This window comes from Dendropsophus ebraccatus, chromosome 9 (genome assembly GCF_027789765.1).
Source record: "Dendropsophus ebraccatus isolate aDenEbr1 chromosome 9, aDenEbr1.pat, whole genome shotgun sequence".
Classification (NCBI taxonomy): Eukaryota; Metazoa; Chordata; class Amphibia; order Anura; family Hylidae; genus Dendropsophus; species Dendropsophus ebraccatus.
In genome coordinates this window covers 12048058-12066385 of record NC_091462.1, presented here as the reverse complement: position 1 = coordinate 12066385, position 18328 = coordinate 12048058, and the positions used below count along the sequence as shown (strand labels likewise).

At 45.2% G+C, this 18328-nt stretch overlaps 1 protein-coding gene across 1 annotated transcript in view; it reads right to left on the bottom strand.

Annotated features, from left to right (window-relative positions):
- The window catches only part of LOC138800681 (rac GTPase-activating protein 1-like), a 31557-nt gene that overhangs the window by 7519 nt on the left and 5710 nt on the right, over window positions 1-18328 (bottom strand). Inside the window, exons 3-7 of the mRNA XM_069982539.1 lie at window positions 13376-13578; window positions 13043-13173; window positions 11525-11597; window positions 9131-9184; window positions 5796-5876 (exon numbers count right to left, since the gene is read on the bottom strand). Of these exons, the coding sequence (XP_069838640.1) occupies window positions 5796-5876; window positions 9131-9184; window positions 11525-11597; window positions 13043-13173; window positions 13376-13578 (542 nt within the window). The remainder of the gene's footprint in view (window positions 1-5795; window positions 5877-9130; window positions 9185-11524; window positions 11598-13042; window positions 13174-13375; window positions 13579-18328) is intronic.

Genomic DNA, 18328 nt, shown 5'->3' with positions numbered 1-18328 from the left:
CAAGTTTATTTGAAAGAAAAGTTTTGGTGAATTGTTCATTTACAAGGAAGCAGTAACTTACCCCAAATAAAAAATAGATGTCAAAAGCTCCCTTTAAGGGATTGTACAATACTACAGAAGCAGGGCGGCTTTTGAAAGAAAACAGCACCACACCTGTCCCCGGGCTGTGTATGGTACTGTAACTTAACCCTAGTCACTTCAGTGGAACGGACCTGTGGATGGGGTGGTGCCGCGTTTGGAAGAAAGCAGCCAAGTTTTTCTGATCCTGTCCAAATTTATAGACTGTCTCCACGGTGACAGACTACAACCAACACTGTGTAGTCAGATCCTGCAGTCACTTGTTGCATGTACCCTGTAGCCACACAGATCTGCACAGGGGCTGCATACACAATACGACCGGATGCTTTTCATTATTCCTAACCTGGCTTCTGTTTGTGTGTAGAAAATAAAAAAATCAAAGCGTAACCGGGGTGTAATGAGGAGCAGGCATCCTGGCGGCAGCCTCTCATGTGCAGCACGCCGTGCCCTTCCGCCGCCGCGCCTGCACCCGCTTTACTTTGAAGTTGCAAATCAATTTCTTCGTCTTTCAAAACACATTTCATCACAAGAAATAAAAAAAAAATAAAAAAAATCCTGTTTCTGAAACAACGCCATTCTAGGAGAGCGGTGATCCAATGGGAGGCGGCGGCGAGGAGCAGGCTACGGGTCAAATCCTTTTATCTCGCCATCCTCGGCTTATGACCTGTAATAGAGGATTACAACAAACAGCATCCGCGCTTCATCCATTCTCCGCACACAATGGAGGCAGAGCGCTGGATACGGCTGCAGCGCTCCCCATTGTGCACAGCATATAAAGATATAAAGGGCCTGGATGGTCTTATTCTGAATACGGAGAAAGCTGGGTGACCGCCAAGATGGCTGCCAGACTGGAAAAGCTGGGTAAGAGATATAAAACGACTATATTGGTTGTCACTTATAACGGCTGTATGCGTTACTGTAAACCAAGAGTGACAACCAATATAGCGGTCAGGGGCTGTAGAGGATTAGGGAAACATGGCTGCCTTCTTCAAGAAACAGCACCACAACATCCACGGGTTGTGCTTGGTATTGCAGCTAGGCAATAGTGATAGGAGCTGCAATACCACACACAACCTGTGGCTAGGTGGGGCGCTGTTCTGGGGGAAAAAAAGAAGCCAAGTTTCGGTTTTTCATAATACTGCCCAACTCCTGAGTATGTCACCCCAAATGACAGGGATTAACCCTTTAAAGGGGTTATCCAGCGCTACAAAAACATGGCCACTTTTCCCCCTCTCGTCTCCAGTTTGGGTGGAGTTTCAAACTCAGTTCCATTGAAGTAAATGGAGCTTAATTGCAAACCACACCTGAACTGGAGACAAGAGAGGGGAAAAGTGGCCATGTTTTTGTAGCGCTGGATAACCCCTTTAAAAGGGGCAGATTCGCTTTAAAGGGGGTTTTCCAGCCTTATAAAATTGATGGCCTGGGGACTTCATGGCTTAAGCGAGTACCACAGTCTCCTGAATGCTTGTAGTTTTGCTGGACCTGGGAGGGCCACAGGTTTCTAATAAGGCTGGATGACCCCTTTAAGGGTTTTAGCTGTCACTCATCTTTCCAAGAGACAGAAAACTAAAAAATTCCTGGGAATTCCTGGGAAAGCGGGCTCAAAGTCTCAATTACAGCAAAAATGGAGGCTGGCTTCTGTTTAAGCCGGCCACACATGGGACTAGCCGACCACTTGGTCATGTGTATGACCAGCTTTAGTTCTGGGTGGCAACTCCTCACTGCTCTTACCCAGCATTATTCTAGGTGTGGCCCATATTACAGCTCAGCTTTCACTTTTCATATTGCGCTGATGAAATGAAAGCCGAGCTGTGATAGGTAGCAACGGGCAACAGAAAGGATCTTACTGCAACATGGTGCCCTAAGTCTTCCCCTATGTAGCTGGAAAGCTGACAACCACAATAGTCACCACTGCAGCTCACACAGCAGCTGGAGGACAGGGGGTGCGGCAAAAATACTATTCTCCTGCATATTAGGAGAACTGCTGAAAAAAATGAAGTAAGTAATACAACCATCTGTTCAGCATTATTTTCACTAGATTATGCTGGCCTCTTTAAGGTGGAATAAACCTTGCGGCTGATCCCCTTTAACTTTTCAGGGCATTTAGGAGGGGGCAACTCTTCCCAGAACTGTTTGTATGGTCAAGGAAGAAAAAAAAATAAATTTTATCCTATTAGACAAAGCAATTTTTTGTTTTCTCCAATTAAGGGGTGCACTTAAGATTTAACCCTGCTGAATCCATACTCTAAATCTTGTTTGTACTAGGTTTCTATTACACGAAATGTGCTGTTTGTCTGCAGCACATCCTGACTCACACCCTGGGGCCATGTTCACACTACATATAACCCCGGCCTGGTCAAAGAACAGCCGGTGTTACTGAAGATCATCCTGGCCTAAACTGCAGTACCAGCCGGATTATCTTTATTTCTGATGAACTGGGATGCCCCACATCCCAATTCACCGTTGCACACAATGGAACATGTAGCTGGAGCCGCACACTCCATTGTGTGAACTGACAAGTTCTCTGTGGCCGCTATTCAATGAATAGCGGCCACAGAAAACTGACATGTCTGTCTTTCGCACGGCTGGATGGAATCCCAGCCAGAGCGTGTACTATTTGTATACGCTCTGGCCGGGATTCCATTCATTCAGAGACAACCTATGGTTTGTATAAATCACGGCTTTTATTGCAAATTGCAACAATTCTCACTTCCTAATCCACTCTGTCTCCAATCCTGTCCGCCGCCCTCCCTTCTGAGACGAAACTTACAGGATCTTTGTCTTTCTATTGCTGTAACGCCTCTTCCCTAACCCCGCCCACCATTGACATCACACCAATCAGTGACCACCTGGCCAAAGAGATGGGAACAACAAAACATTGACAGTGGCCCAAGCAGTGTAGGGGAAAGGACACACTGTTGTTTCATCTTTCTCTCTTTCTAATCTATCTATTATGTAGATAGATGGACAGATATTTTGTTTACAGTGTAAGGGTGGTATTACACGGGCCGAGCAGGGCTCGATAATACCTGTAAACGAGCAGCGATCTGCTAGATCGTCGCTCGTTTACTGGGCCTATTACACAGCCCGATAATCGTTTAACAAGAGCTGCAAGGACATTGTTACCGATGTCCTTGCAGCCCTTGCTAAACTGGCATACATTACCTCCCCGGGGCCTGCGCCCTCTAGCTTCACAGCGGCCTGTTACCTGATAGGCCGCTCAGCCAATCACAGGCCGGGACCGCCGCAGCCTGTGATTGGCTGAGTGGCCTATCAGCTGACAGGCCGCTGTGAAGCTAGAGCGCGCGCGGGACTCGGGGAGAAGCGGACGGCAGGAGCAGGCCTGGAACGTGGATGGGTAATGTATATCGTTAGTCGCCACCCTTGTACCGCTATCACACGCAGCGGTGCGCGGTCAGCGCCCAATAAAAATAGGTTCTAACCTATATCATCGATCAGCCGATGATTGTTGTCATCGGCTGATCGTTGCATTTATTACACGGAGCGATAATCGGCCGAATCGGGCCAATTCGGCCGATTATTGTTCCATGTAATTGTACCCTAAGGGGGAGTAATTCAGTGTGCCATAGCATCTCTATGAAAGAGAGAGAGCGCTCCTCCGCTGCTGCTGCCGTGGCTCTCCCCTCAAATAAGTGTCATGTCTCTGCTTTAAGCGGCAGCAGCGGTGAAGCATACGCTGTCCCATAGACGGGCTATGACACACGGAATTCCGCCTGAATTACTAAGTGTGAATACACCCTAAAACAAAAGCAGATTGAGCCAGCAGTGGGCAGATACTACAAGATGAGGTGGAGACTTGGCAGTTGAATTGGGAAGTGCAGTGTATGCTGGGAAATTTCGTTTCCCGGCCAGCACCATCTTGAATATAGATCTGCTTTTAGAAAAACTTGTAACTCAGAAAGGGCAGCAACTAGAAAGACAGGAGGCTCAAAATAATCAAGTAGACTTGGTGAGAAGGACCTGCTAGGTCCTGGAACATTTCATTTTTAGGGGGAATACCCCTTTAACTATAAACTACTGCAAACGAACGCTTTTGCGAACGACCTGAAATGTTTCCCATAATACACGGAATGTTCGTTTGTTTGCACAATAATTTTTCCACGTAATAGAGCCCTTAGTCCCCAATCTGTGGTGCGCCAGCTGTTGCAAAACTACAATTCCCAGCGTGCCCAGACAGCCAGAGGTTGGATATCAAGGCAATAGCCTCTCTATTTATAATGTTGTCATTGGGCATGCTGGGAGTTGTAGTTTCTCACTGGTTGGAGACATCCAAACCTGAACACTCTGCACTTGATTACCGGTGGCTGCAGAAATTGGCTTCAGCCCAAGGCTACCTGGAAAACATGAATACAGCCATAGGCCCAGGACTACCTAGGGCTGCATCCAGTTTCTACAGCCACTGGTAATCAAATGGCACACGCTCAGGTTTGCTCGAAATTCGTCCATCTCTACTCCCCATATCTTGGCTTTTATATAATTGAAGAAGCCCTTCCTCCATTGACATCTATTGCTGCAGGGACTCCCTCTGAATCCGGACATTGCGATGTCTTTACGCCCAGAGGGGGGGTAACGCAGTAAACACTCATCTAACCCATCTGGAGTTCCACCATCTACCACTAGATGGCAGTGTCAGTCTTCGGCGGACGGAGGATCCTCGCTCCGGAGTCACGTATGCTGTAAATTGCACTGCGATGTATATCAAGGATTAGTCGCCTAGAATTTTAGCAGTCAATAGATTGTGGACTGCAGTAAGTACGGGGCTGCAAGTGGACGGTGACAAAAAAAACCCGGACTAGCCAAATGACTGCCGCACACTTCTAATAGACAAAAAAGAATAATCTATTCTGCAAATGTCACATCTATGGCAGTGGTGACACAAGGATGTATTAGTAACTGCAGCCAGTGCTGCAGGGTACAGATATATATGTAGGTTATATATTATACAGGAAACCCTACAGGCAATATAGGGGTGTATAGGGATTACAGTAAAAAATAAATGGAGCATATGTGCCGACACTCCATTCCCTTAGGGGGAGAAGCCCCTGTTCTTATGATCATGGTGGGTGCACCCAAAGACTGGACCAGATAGATATTTATAGGGGATATCCAGTGTCAACAAAATATGGCCACTTTATTCCAGAGACATCATCACTCTCGTCTCCAGTTCAGGTGTGGTTTGCTGTTAAGCTCCATTCACTTCAATGGAACAGAGTTGCAAAACCTGCACCCAAACTGCTGACAAGAGTGGTGCTGTCTCTGCAAGAAAGTGGTCATGTTATTCCAACGCTAGATAACCCTTTTAACCACTATGTTGTGAATAGGGGTAACTTATTGCGGAATATCCCCATCAAGCTGTAGGTCCAAGACAGACTTCTTCCTTATAGACCAGGGATGAGGAACCTCCGGCTCGCCAACTGTTGCAAAACTACAATTCCCATCATGCCTGGACAGCCAAAGCTTTGATAGGAATTGTAGTTGGGCAACAGCTGGCTTACTGGGTATATGTAGTTTTGCAACTTTTTACTACTCAAATACATAACCTAAAAAAAATAAAAATCTACCTTTGTATACAGATCCTATGCAGACCTCTGTGTCTCTATGGCAACAGACTGCAAAAATTGCTATGTAGTCAGGCCCTGCAGTCTTTTTCCGCTCCCTCTGCCCCCAACATACCCTAGAGTCAGACATGCACTCACATTCTCATTTACTACAGCAGGGGTTAAGCTCGGACGCGGCTTCTTCATAAACGGAGCGATCAGTGGAGCGAGCGAGGAGCGCTGCAGAGACAGAAAACAGATATTACATACACTGAGATACACTAAATGGCCATTTTATTAAACACCTGCACTTTCCTAATAAATAATCCCTGTATAGAACAGTCTCGGGGTGAATGCACATTAGTGGAAAAATCTAGTGATCGGAGTGACAAAGAGAGGCCTGGCCATCGGGGGCTAGACTAGCTGGGACCTCTCTGCCAGAACCACCGTGGCCAATGATTGGCTGAGCAGCCTGTCAGCTCAAAGAGGCCTCTCAAAGTACAGCGTGCAAAGTCGCGACACATGCAGAGCGCAGGAGAAGACCGGGAGCATGAACAGGTAAAGTGTTGGGCAAGAGCTGCACAGACATCACTAACGATGTCCGTGCAACCCTTGCTAAACAATTATCAGGCAGTGTAATGGTGCGTTTACACAGACAGATTTATCTGACAGATTTTGTAAGCCAAAACCAGGAACAGACTATAAATAGAGAACAGATAATAGGAAAGACTGAGATTTCTTCTCTTCTCAAATCCATTCCTGGCTTTGGCTTCCAAAATCTGTCAGATAAATCTGTCTGTGTAAACGCACCATTACAGGCCCAGTAAACGAGCGCTGATCTAGCACATCAGCACTCGTTTACAATATTGATCAGGCCTTCACCAGCCCATGTAATAGGAACCTAAAGAAACAGAAAATGAAGACTCCAGAGGCAATAAAGCAAAATGGATCCAAAATGGCCTGGTCTGATGGATCCAGATCTCTGTTGAGAAACATGGCCTGGTCTGATGGATCCAGATCTCTGTTGAGAAACATGGCCTGGTCTGATGGATCCAGATCTCTGTTGAGAAACATGGCCTGGTCTGATGGATCCAGATCTCTGTTGAGAAACATGGCCTGGTCTGATGGATCCAGATCTCTGTTGAGAAACATGGCCTGGTCTGATGGATCCAGATCTCTGTTGAGAAACATGGCCTGGTCTGATGGATCCAGATCTCTGTTGAGAAACATGGCCTGGTCTGATGGATCCAGATCTCTGTTGAGAAACATGGCCTGGTCTGATGAATCCAGATCTCTGTTGAGAAACATGGCCTGGTCTGATGGATCCAGATCTCTGCAGAGAAACATGGCCTGGTCTGATGGATCCAGATCTCTGTTGAGAAACATGGCCTGGTCTGATGAATCCAGATCTCTGTTGAGAAACATGGCCTGGTCTGATGGATCCAGATCTCTGCAGAGAAACATGGCCTGGTCTGATGGATCCAGATCTCTGTTGAGAAACATGGCCTGGTCTGATGGATCCAGATCTCTGTTGAGAAACATGGCCTGGTCTGATGGATCCAGATCTCTGCAGAGAAACATGGCCTGGTCTGATGGATCCAGATCTCTGTGGAGAAACATGGGCTGATCTGATGGATCCAGATCTCTGTGGAGAAACATGGCCGGTCAGATGGATCTAGATCTCCGTGGAGAAACACTGCCTGGTCTGATGGATCCAGATCTCTGCGGAGAAACACGGCCTGGCCTGATGGATCCAGATGTCTGTGGAGAAACACAGCCTGGCTTGATGGATCCAGATCTCTGGAGGATCAAGAATGATCCCTTCCTGTTCCAGCTGGTGAAGGTGTAATGATGGGGGAATGTTTGTTTTGGTGCACCCTGGCTTCTCTCATACCTGTAAATAGATACAAGGACAGTGTGCGAGAATTCATCCTGGTACATATGGGCCGGCAGGACTACTCCATCAGCCGGTGGGATCTTTGCCACAATGATTCTGTCATGGATGTAGGAGCAGATTTACGGCCACATTCACAAGAGAATTCATTTGCATCTTGTACGGAGCTCAGCACAGAGGCCACTAACCAGCAATAGGGAACATTATGTCCCGTTACCCTTATAGACTCCTCTGGCCGCCTCCTGCTTCTATATGGAAATGTGATCATTCCTTCTTCCATCAGTCATATTCCGCCTCCATCACATCCTCCGCTCTATATGTACATGGAGCAGTCCTCTGTGTGATCCTCACCGGCCTCTACATCCAGAGGCGAGCACTAGAGGGCGCCTGCACACCGGGCCCGCACCCTCACTAATACTTCTACAATGATTTATGAAAAATTTCTGCCAAACCTGCAGGAGCCCGGTATCCAAATAATGAACTTTTTATTGATCCCGGGCAATTTGCTGACAAATGAAGTAAGTCCGTCTGGTCTTGGCATTAATAACATCTGACCCCTCTTGTCCGAGAAGGAGGAGAACAAGCGGTGGAAGCTAATATTTACATTGTGTAATTGATGAATTTACACTGGATATTACAGCTGCTGGGGAGAGCCAGCGGTATACAGGGTGACACTATACAGACAAGTGCCATCACAAAGGGTATACACCATCAGCCAGAACAATAAAGCCTCCAGCACATCCCACAGATGATGGGGCAGATGACATCTGGGGAATCTGGAGGACGGGTCACCATCTTGATCTCTTTGTCCTGTTCCCCATTCCTGTTCAATGTCTGCAGTGTGGCCCCCCCAGGCATTATTCTGCTGACCGCTGCCATTAGGGGGTCCCACTGCCACGGAGGGGGGTACTTTGTGTGTATAATGGTTAGGTAGGTGGTTGGTGTCACAGTAACATCCACATGATGCCAGGATACAAGGTCTCCAGCAGAACATTGCCCATCACACTGCCCCGCCATCTTGTCTTCTTCCCATCTGACTCCTTTCTATCATACCCAGGAGTTTTTCAGCAGTTTGCTCTACAACAGCTCTGCTGTGGGATCAGACAGGCTAGCCTTTATCCCCCCACACACCCGTCTTGTTTGGAGACTTTTTGCCAGTACTGACCACTACATACCAGGGACCGCACAAGACGCTCTGACCCTGGCGTCTACACAACACTATCAGCTCTGGTCACATCCACTCAGATCCTTAAGGCCCTATTCCAACAACAGATCTGACGACAGATTATTTGCCAAAGATTTGAAGCCAAACCAGGAACAGACTATAAGACTGGATTTCTCCTCTTTTCAAATCCACTCCTGGGTTTGGTTTTAAATCTTTGGCAGATAATCTGTCACTTGTCCATTTTTTCTGCTTCCAACATCAACTTCAAAACCTTACTGGTCACTCTCTGGCTGATATATTCCTGACAGGCCCCATATGTGATGACCTGCCAGTGGTTTTAATGTTATGGCTGATAACACCTCAGATATTTTATTTACAGATACTGGATTCAATGTGCTGTCCCTGTACATACATACATACATGTGCCTCACTTACCCTTCTCTCCCGCGGCTTCAGTTTTACAGGTCTTGAAGAAAGGTCATCCAGATCCTGAGGAGAACAAGCATCTTATAATACACAAGGCATGCAGAATAAGCTCGTAAGACACGACTACGACTACACTGGGGTCACATGATCCAGAAACTTTACTGTACGCTTATTATACAGATTCTTATTATACAATTTCACCAAATGAATCAGTAATTTCCAAACCGTGCTGGTTATTCTTAGAAACTGACAGCAGTTTAGCGCCACCCACTGTCAGGGCACATGAGTGCCCTGTAGGAGAGATATAGACTTACTAATCCCCCTTGTGTCTGCTTTGCTTTGACATGTTGCCCTTGGTTACGACCTGCTTAGGTAGGTCAGACGTGCTCAGATTAATAGCAATCACCAGGAAGTACTGGCAGTTTGTCTCCATTGAGCCTGCAAGCACGGGGGATTGTGGGAAAGTGTGTGCTCTGCTCAGAGAGGAAACAAGTGATTATATCCAAGGGGAGGAGAACAGTATGGGGGAAGGGAAAATATATAATTGTACTGCTTTACATAGGGCAAACATCAGATCTGCTTCATGGGACAACCCCTTTAATGAAAACTGCCTCCTGAACTCCCACAATGCATTGTTCTCTAGCGCACCCCTGCTCTGTTCATTCTCTATGCAGGGTACAGTGGTTGCAGTTTTCAGTATTGTCCATAGAGAATAGAAAGGAGGTGTACAAGTGCGACCCACCACTCCATCCCAATGGGAGACTGGGGTCCCTGTTCTCGAGATTACAAGGTGCACCCAGCGGTATCCCCCCTTAGACTTAAACTAGGGCTACATGGTGCACTGGGCAGCATCATGCAGCCAATGAACACTTCATCACAACTAATAGAAGTTAATGAATAATGTACAAGTGCCCACATCCCGGGGACCATCTTGGACGGATCTTTGGTCACTGCTGGGTTTTGGTCACAGGCACTTTAAGGATGTAACACAACCCCTTGTACTTTCAATAACTGTGAAGTAACATGACTCAGGCAGCCATAGTCCTAACCTTACTGAAACGTCTTTTGCAATGCATCATGGTACTAATGTAGAAGACTAGTCTATATATTATATACATCTACCACAATGCACCATGTTTCAATAAAGAGAGAACTGAATGTGGTGTTCACTGCAAAGCATAATGGTCCTTCAAGGGGTTTCCCTATCTTATAGTAAGTAATGGTGCAGATCATCACTCTATGGCCGGTGAGGCCCGACCCCCGGACCATCACTGATCCTGAGGAGGGACCACAGCTTTGGTTAGTGCCGCTTCCCTTTCATGGCAGTACTCCACCCAGTGGCTGTTCAGGGTACTGTAGCGAGCCCCATCATTTATAGATCGCTCTGCTGCATTTACCTGCACAGTCGGTGGCCGCAGAAAAGTTATATACAAGTAAATGGAGCCAGCTGCGCAGGGAAAACTTAAAAAAGTGACACCGTGGTGAACCGGCACGGAACACCCTTTATTCTCCAAGAGTTTGGCGTCCCCCACTGATCACAATGGGAACATCACTTTAATGATGAACTTATCCAGAGACTCTCATTACATGGTGCAGGGGGCAGATCCCTGAGGCCCCGGCTCCCTACCATATGCATACATCTTTCTGCACTGGGAGTATTACCTTCATTATGTGCATTTCAGAGCCTCACTGTTCCATAAATGAGAAGTATTTACAACCCAAAGAAACGCCTGGCTGCTCAAGAAGGGAAAAACTCATCTCTACCGAGCCGCTTGCTGGGAAACATTTACCATAGAGGATGCAGCAGTGTAGAAATCCCACAACTGAGGTCCTAGGTGAGCATAGGTGGGGGACGGTGGAGGCTTTCCTCCAGGCGGATGGGTAGATGTCCAGGATGAGCGGCACAATCCTAAGTGCACGAGGCAGCGGAGCCATCGAGCCAGCTAAATATTAATGCCGCCTCCGGGAGACACCGCAGGCAGCTCTGGACGGTTCAAAAGCATTAAGGAAAGCAAATTACAAACAGGATGTATTCTCAGGAGCACAGTGTGTGAGCGGGGAGGGAGAGCTAAACAGGGCGGCGGGGGGAGAAGACTCCCCACAGGGACCTTTCTCGGCTGAACGCTCAGCGAAAGACTCCCGGTTACACCGAAAGGGACAGAAATTAGCATTTAAATTGGATGGAATGAGATTTTGTGGTTTTATTTTATTAATAAATATAAACCAGTTGTCAGAAGAGTGAAGAGAGCAAGGGCATGGCGCTGGTAAGAGAAACACAACAGATTTACACCGGCCCTGAAACCCACCCCGACCGCACAGCGGGGGAGGGGGGGCACAACCCAGGCGCCCGGAGGCCAGAGATGGAGGGAGGCTTATACCAGCAACTACAGAGCGGGGGCTCACCAGGTCATCGTCAGTCTGGTCGTAGCTGATGTCCGACAGGAAGGAACCGCAGGACTCGTCGACCATGGACAATCTGACCAAGAGAAGAACATTGTGTGCGTTTTAAAGACATATCAGAGTGACGTCAACTGTACACTAAAGAGTCAGGAATAAGGGTCTGCACTGTATTTACAGGAAACAGCGCCATCTTTGTATATGGGCTATTGCTCATATTGCAGCTTAAACCCTTTTACTTAGAGGAGTGCTCTCATTTCAGTAAAAGAAATAAGCTTAAAAGGAGCCTTGTCTGAGGTAAAAAAAAAAAAATCATACTTGTCCCCTACAGTCCCAGCCACATAGATATGACAGTCATGTATACTTACCTGTCCCGCTCCCCCACTGCTGTCAGTTCCTGGGCCGCCCACTCTGCACCATTGTCAGTGTTTTCATAACATTTGAGGACATCCCTCTCCCATAGGAAATGGACAGTCAGCATAACTGAGCAATTTCCGGTGAAAGCAGCATGTCACCAGATTTTTTTGGAAACCCCGAGAGCGGTGCAGAGCGGGCAGTACGAGAAGCAGCAATAGCAGGGGAGCGGGACAGGTAAGTATCTATTACTGAAACGTCCCCTACAGTCCCCAGCAGCATGGGTAAGTATGACATTTTGCCACAGACAATCCTTTAAGCTTTACTTAAATAAGTCAAACAAATAATGACAGGAGATAAGAGAATCTGAAGAGCGCTTGAGTTCGTCTGAACCAGAATGCTTGGCATTTGATTACTGGCCACTGAAGTTGGATGCAGCCCTAGAGTCTGAGAAAATATGGAAACAGCCATAGGGCTCATGCACACTCAGTAATAGACGCTGAATTTCTGGCTGATTCTGCAAAAAATTCCACCCGTTTAAATAGATCACAGAACTTCCCCATTGTTTTCAATGGGCTTTGCGCTGTACTGTTCACACTGCAGAATTTCCAACTGCATTTTTACGCTGCTGAGCCACCTTCTGCCACAAGAAGTTGCATGTCACTTCATTTGGCGGAATCTGCTACAGGAATCCTATAGAAGTCAATGGGGCTTGAATTCTGCCAGAGCAGAAAAGGAGAGGAGTTTCAATTAAAAACCTTTCCTCTTCAATTCCTCGTCTATTGCTCAGTGTGTATGAGCCCATAGGTTGTTTCCAACTTCTTCAGCCACTGGTGAACGCAGAGCGATGAGGTACAGGCAAAGCAGAGCACGCTTGAGGTTTGCTCTTCTCTAATCTTTATAGCTCCAGATCTCTGACAAGTACTGAAAATGTAATGTACAAACTGCCTGCAGGGGGAGCTGTGGAGCTCTCTGCCTACAGCTCTACAGAATGAGGTTTCACTGGGATTCCATGAAATAACATCTGTTCACACTTTTTAAAGGGATCCGGTTATTACTTTTATGGGCCTCGGTGGCTATTGGCTGTCCTGCTGCTGTCAATCAACGCTAACAGGGTGGGGAGAAGCCGCTGGGGACCACTCAGATTACTAGTTCAGCCATGTACAATACCTGTTTCCAACACCATGGGAGGCTGGATTGGTGCGGCCTCCCCCGAGGAACGCTAAAACGGAGTCACTAAGTGGCACAGCGCTCTGACCGTCACTCTGGATCAGTTCCCCAATCAGCTGCATCTGACGCTCCTGTAATAAAACACATTAAGAGCTGCTGGGACGGAGACAACTATGCACACATTATGCCGCCATCTACTAGTTCAGGACTAGGGAACCTTGGATCTCCAGCTGTTGCAAAGCTAAAGCTTTGGCTGTCCAGGCATGATGGGAGTTGTAGTTCCCTACCCCTGTACTAGGTATTGTTCTCTCTGATGCCCATAGAGGAGGTTACCACTTGCTGCAGCTCAGTCTCTGCTCTCTGACGTCGCTTCATCTCCACGTCCACCTGGTTGCGGGCGTGTTTCAGCTTCACCTGCAGAGCCGAGCGCTCAATCTCACATCGCAGCAGCGTCTCCCGCTTCTCCCTCAGATCCTTCTCCGCCTGCTGCCATCGCTTCCTCGAAGCCTCAAAACTCTGAGCAACCTGGATAAAGTCTGTGGATGAGGAAGAGACAAAGAGATTATCTGTTCTATCTATATTACCTGATTCCTCTTATTATTAATGTATCACTCCTAATGGAGAGCTAAAATTATACAGAAAGAGCCGACAGAGACAAATACGGAGACTGTTACATCTGATGGAGTCTCCTGTAATGGCCGACAATGAAATGAGATTATTATAGCACATGTATGTGTATATAGGGGCAGTATTATAGTAGTTATATTCCTGTATATAGGAGCAGTATTATAGTAGTTATATTCTTGTATATAGGGGGCAGTATTATAGTAGTTATATTCTTGTATATAGGGAGCAGTATTATAGTAGTTATATTCTTGTATATAGGGGGCAGTATTATAGTAGTTATATTCCTGTATATAGGAGCAGTATTATAGTAGTTATATCCCTGTATATAGGAGCAGTATTATATTAGTTATATTCTTGTATATAGGAGCAGTATTATAGTAATTATATTCTTGTATATAGGAGCAGTATTATAGTAATTATATTCTTGTATATAGGAGCAGTATTATAGTAGTTATATTCTTGTATATAGGAGGCAGTATTATAGTAGTTATATTCCTGTATATAGGAGCAGTATTATAGTAGTTATATTCCTGTATATAGGGAGCAGTATTATAGTAGTTATATTCTTGTATATAGGAGCAGTATTATAGTAGTTATATCCCTGTATATAGGAGCAGTATTATAGTAGTTATATTCTTGTATATAGGAGCAGTATTATAGTAATTATATTCTTGTATATAGGAGCAGTATTATAGTAGTTATATTCTTGTATATAGGAGGCAGTATTATAGTAGTTATATTCCTGTATATAGGAGCAGTATTATAGTAGTTATATTCTTGTACATGGGAGCAGTATTATAGTAGTTATATTCTTGTACATAGGAGCAGTATTATAGTAGTTATATCCCTGTATATAGGAGCAGTATTATAGTAGTTATATTCTTGTATATAGGAGCAGTATTATAGTAATTATATTCTTGTATATAGGAGCAGTATTATAGTAGTTGTATTATTGTATATAGGAGCAGTATTATAGTAGTTATATTCTTGTATATAGGAGCAGTATTATAGTAGTTATATTCCTGTATATAGGGGGCAGTATTATAGTAGTTATATTCTTTTATATAGGAGCAGTATTATAGTAGTTATATTCTTGTATATAGGAGCAGTATTATAGTAGTTATATTCTTGTATATAGGAGCAGTATTATAGTAGTTATATCCCTGTATATAGGAGCAGTATTATAGTAGTTATATCCCTGTATATAGGAGCAATATTATAGTAGTTATATTCCTGCATATAGGAGCAGTATTATAGTAGTTATATTCCTGTATATAGGAGCAGTATTATAGTAGTTATATCCCTGTATATAGGAGCAGTATTATAGTAGTTATATCCCTGTATATAGGAGCAGTATTATAGTAGTTATATCCCTGTATATAGGAGCAATATTATAGTAGTTATATTCCTGTATATAGAAGCAGTATTATAGTACTTATATTCCTGTATATAGGAGCAGTATTATAGTAGTTATATTCCTGTATATAGGAGCAGTATTATAGTAGTTATATTCCTGTATATAGGGGCAGTATTATAGTAGTTATATTCCTGTATATAGGAGCAGTATTATAGTAGTTATATTCCTGTATATAGGAGCAGTATTATAGTAGTTATATTCTTGTATATAGGGGGCAGTATTATAGTAGTTATATTCCTGTATATAGGGGCAGTATTATAGTAGTTATATTCCTGTATATAGGAGCAGTATTATAGTAGTTATATTCTTGTATATAGGAGCAGTATTATAGTAGTTATATTCTTGTATATAGGAGCAGTATTATAGTAGTTATATTCCTGTATATAGGAGCAGTATTATAGTAGTTATATTCTTGTATATAGGGGGCAGTATTATAGTAGTTATATTCTTGTATATAGGAGCAGTATTATAGTAGTTATATTTCTGTATATAGGAGCAGTATTATAGTAGTTATATTCTTGTATATAGGAGCAGTATTATAGTAGTTATATTCCTGTATATAGGAGCAGTATTATAGTAGTTATATTCCTGTATATAGGAGCAGTATTATAGTAGTTATATTCCTGTATATAGGAGCAGTATTATAGTAGTTATATTCTTGTATATAGGGGGCAGTATTATAGTAGTTATATTCCTGTATATAGGCTGCAGTATTATAGTAGTTATATTCCTGTATATAGGAGCAGTATTATAGTAGTTATATTCTTGTATATAGGAGGCAGTATTATAGTAGTTATATTCCTGTATATAGGGCGCAGTATTATAGTAGTTATATTCTTGTATATAGGAGCAGTATTTAGGTAGTTATGAACTGGGAGGCAGAGAGTCCCGCACCACTCCTATAAGCACCTATGTACGGAGGTCTGGATGAAGTCGGCAGCTAGATCTCTCCTGCGGTACGTGGACTGCTGACCAGGGGTGCAAATAACAGAGGGTAGAAACACATATGTATGTAGAGAGACGTAGGAAGTAACACTCACCCGAAGAATTCAGCGAATCTTGTCTTTATTAGTTCCACAGGGAGGTAGGAAGGTCAGGTGCAGACGCGTCCTGGGACGGCCGTTTTGGGGACACACATCCTTTGTCGACAAAGGGGGTGTGTCCCCGAAACAGCCGTCCCAGGACGCGTCTGCACCTGACCTTCCTACCTCCCCGCTCCCTGTGGAACTAAGACAAGATTCGCTGAATTCTTCGGGTGAGTGCTACTTCCTATGTCTCTCTGCATACATTATAGTAGTTATATTCTTGTATATAGGTAGCAGTATTATAGTATATATTGCTGGGGCTTGTTAGTCCAGTCGGCATCCTACACAGCAGTGAATATAATTCTCTGACATGTTCAGTAGTGTGTATTCTCCCTATAATAGTGCTCCATTTACATCCAAAGCTGCTTTCTGTCTTTTAAAACAGGCTCCGCCCCGCAGTCACGTGACCTGAGCACGTAGATTTAGAGCCACGTTCTGAGCTCAGGCTGTATTGTACATTTAACTTTAGACCTGAATGGAGACCACCACATGTTACTGATGGGCAGTGGCGGATTATAATATGGGCGGTATGGGCGGCCGCCCGGGGCCCGAGGCTCCGGGGGGGCCCATGCCGCCCACATTATTACTATGCATGATGACCCAGTGGGCCCCTGAGTGATGTGCTGCTGTGGCGCGCTGTCCCTGGAGTCCGCAAACCCGCCCCCCCCCCCCCCCGGAACTCCCCCCCCGTCGCGGCATTTAGCCTCACTTGGGACAGGAGAGCTGCTCCAGGTGGGCGGGACGCAGCGCAGCAGTCAGAGGAAGCTGGTGATGCTGCAGGAAGTGAGCACCACCGCAGCCAGCAGTCTGGGGCCCTGTTTCCTCCCCCATCTGCTCTCCTCTGCTGTCGGTGCATGGGAGGAGGAGGGGGAGGGACGGAAGAACCCGGTGCCGGGACCAGGAGGAAGATGGAGGAGGGAGGCATGGAGCTGCTGTCTGCTGACAACCAGGAGCTTCTTCATAATAAGTGTGTGTGTGTGTGTGTGTGTGTGTGTGTGGTGTCTGTTACACTGGGTCAGGCTGTATACTGTGTGTGGTGTTATACTGGGTCAGGCTGTATACTGTGTGTGTGGTGTTACACTGGGTCAGGCTGTATACTGCGTGTGGTGTTACACTGGGTCAGGCTGTATACTGCGTGTGGTGTTACACTGGGTCAGGCTGTATACTGTGTGTGGTGTCTGTTACACTGGGTCAGGCTGTATACTGTGTGTGTGTGTGTGTGTGTGTGTGTGTGTGTGTGTGTGCACACGTGCCTGTCTCTGTGTATGAGAACTGTGGATGTAAACATGCAGTGTGGAAGTGTATGTGTATAAAGTGTGTTTCTGTATGTAATGTGCTCAGTAAATGTACTGTGTGTGTTTAAAGGATGTATGTACAGTATGTGTATATGATGTATGCATGTAGTGTGTGTGTATATGATGTATGTATATGGTGTATGCATGTACAGTATGTGTATGATATGTATATGTGTATGCATGTACAGTATGTGTGTATATGATGTATGTATGTGTGTATACATGTACAGTATGGGTGTATATGATGTATGTATATGGGCATGCATGTACAGTATGGGTGTATATGATGTATGTATATGGGCATGCATGTACAGTATGGGTGTATATGATGTATGTATATGTGTATGCATGTACAGTATGGGTGTATATGATGCATGTGTATGCATTACAGTATGTGTGTAAATGATGTAACTGTATGCATGCACAGTATGTATATGGTGTATGTATGCATGCACAGTATATGTGTATACAATGTATGTATATGGTGTATGTATGTACATTATATGTGTAGATGTAAGCCCCAGAGAAGAGCAGAAACATTGACAGGTTATCCCTAGAACTACAACCTCCATCATGCCATGTTAACACTTCATGATGGGAGTTGTAGTTATGCAGTCTCTGTCTCTCCAGATTGCAGCACTACAATCTCCATCATGTCTACTGGCAGCTCATGATGGGAGTTGTAGTTTTGCAGTCTTCTGTCTCTCCAGGTTACGGCACTACAACCTCATCATGGCCTGCTGGCAGTTCATGATGGGAGTTGTTTTTCAGCTGGGGTCGGTTGTGTACGAATTGGAAGGAGGGGGGGGGGGCCAGGTAGGGGGGACAGCCCGGGGCCCAGGGTACATTTAATCCGCCACTG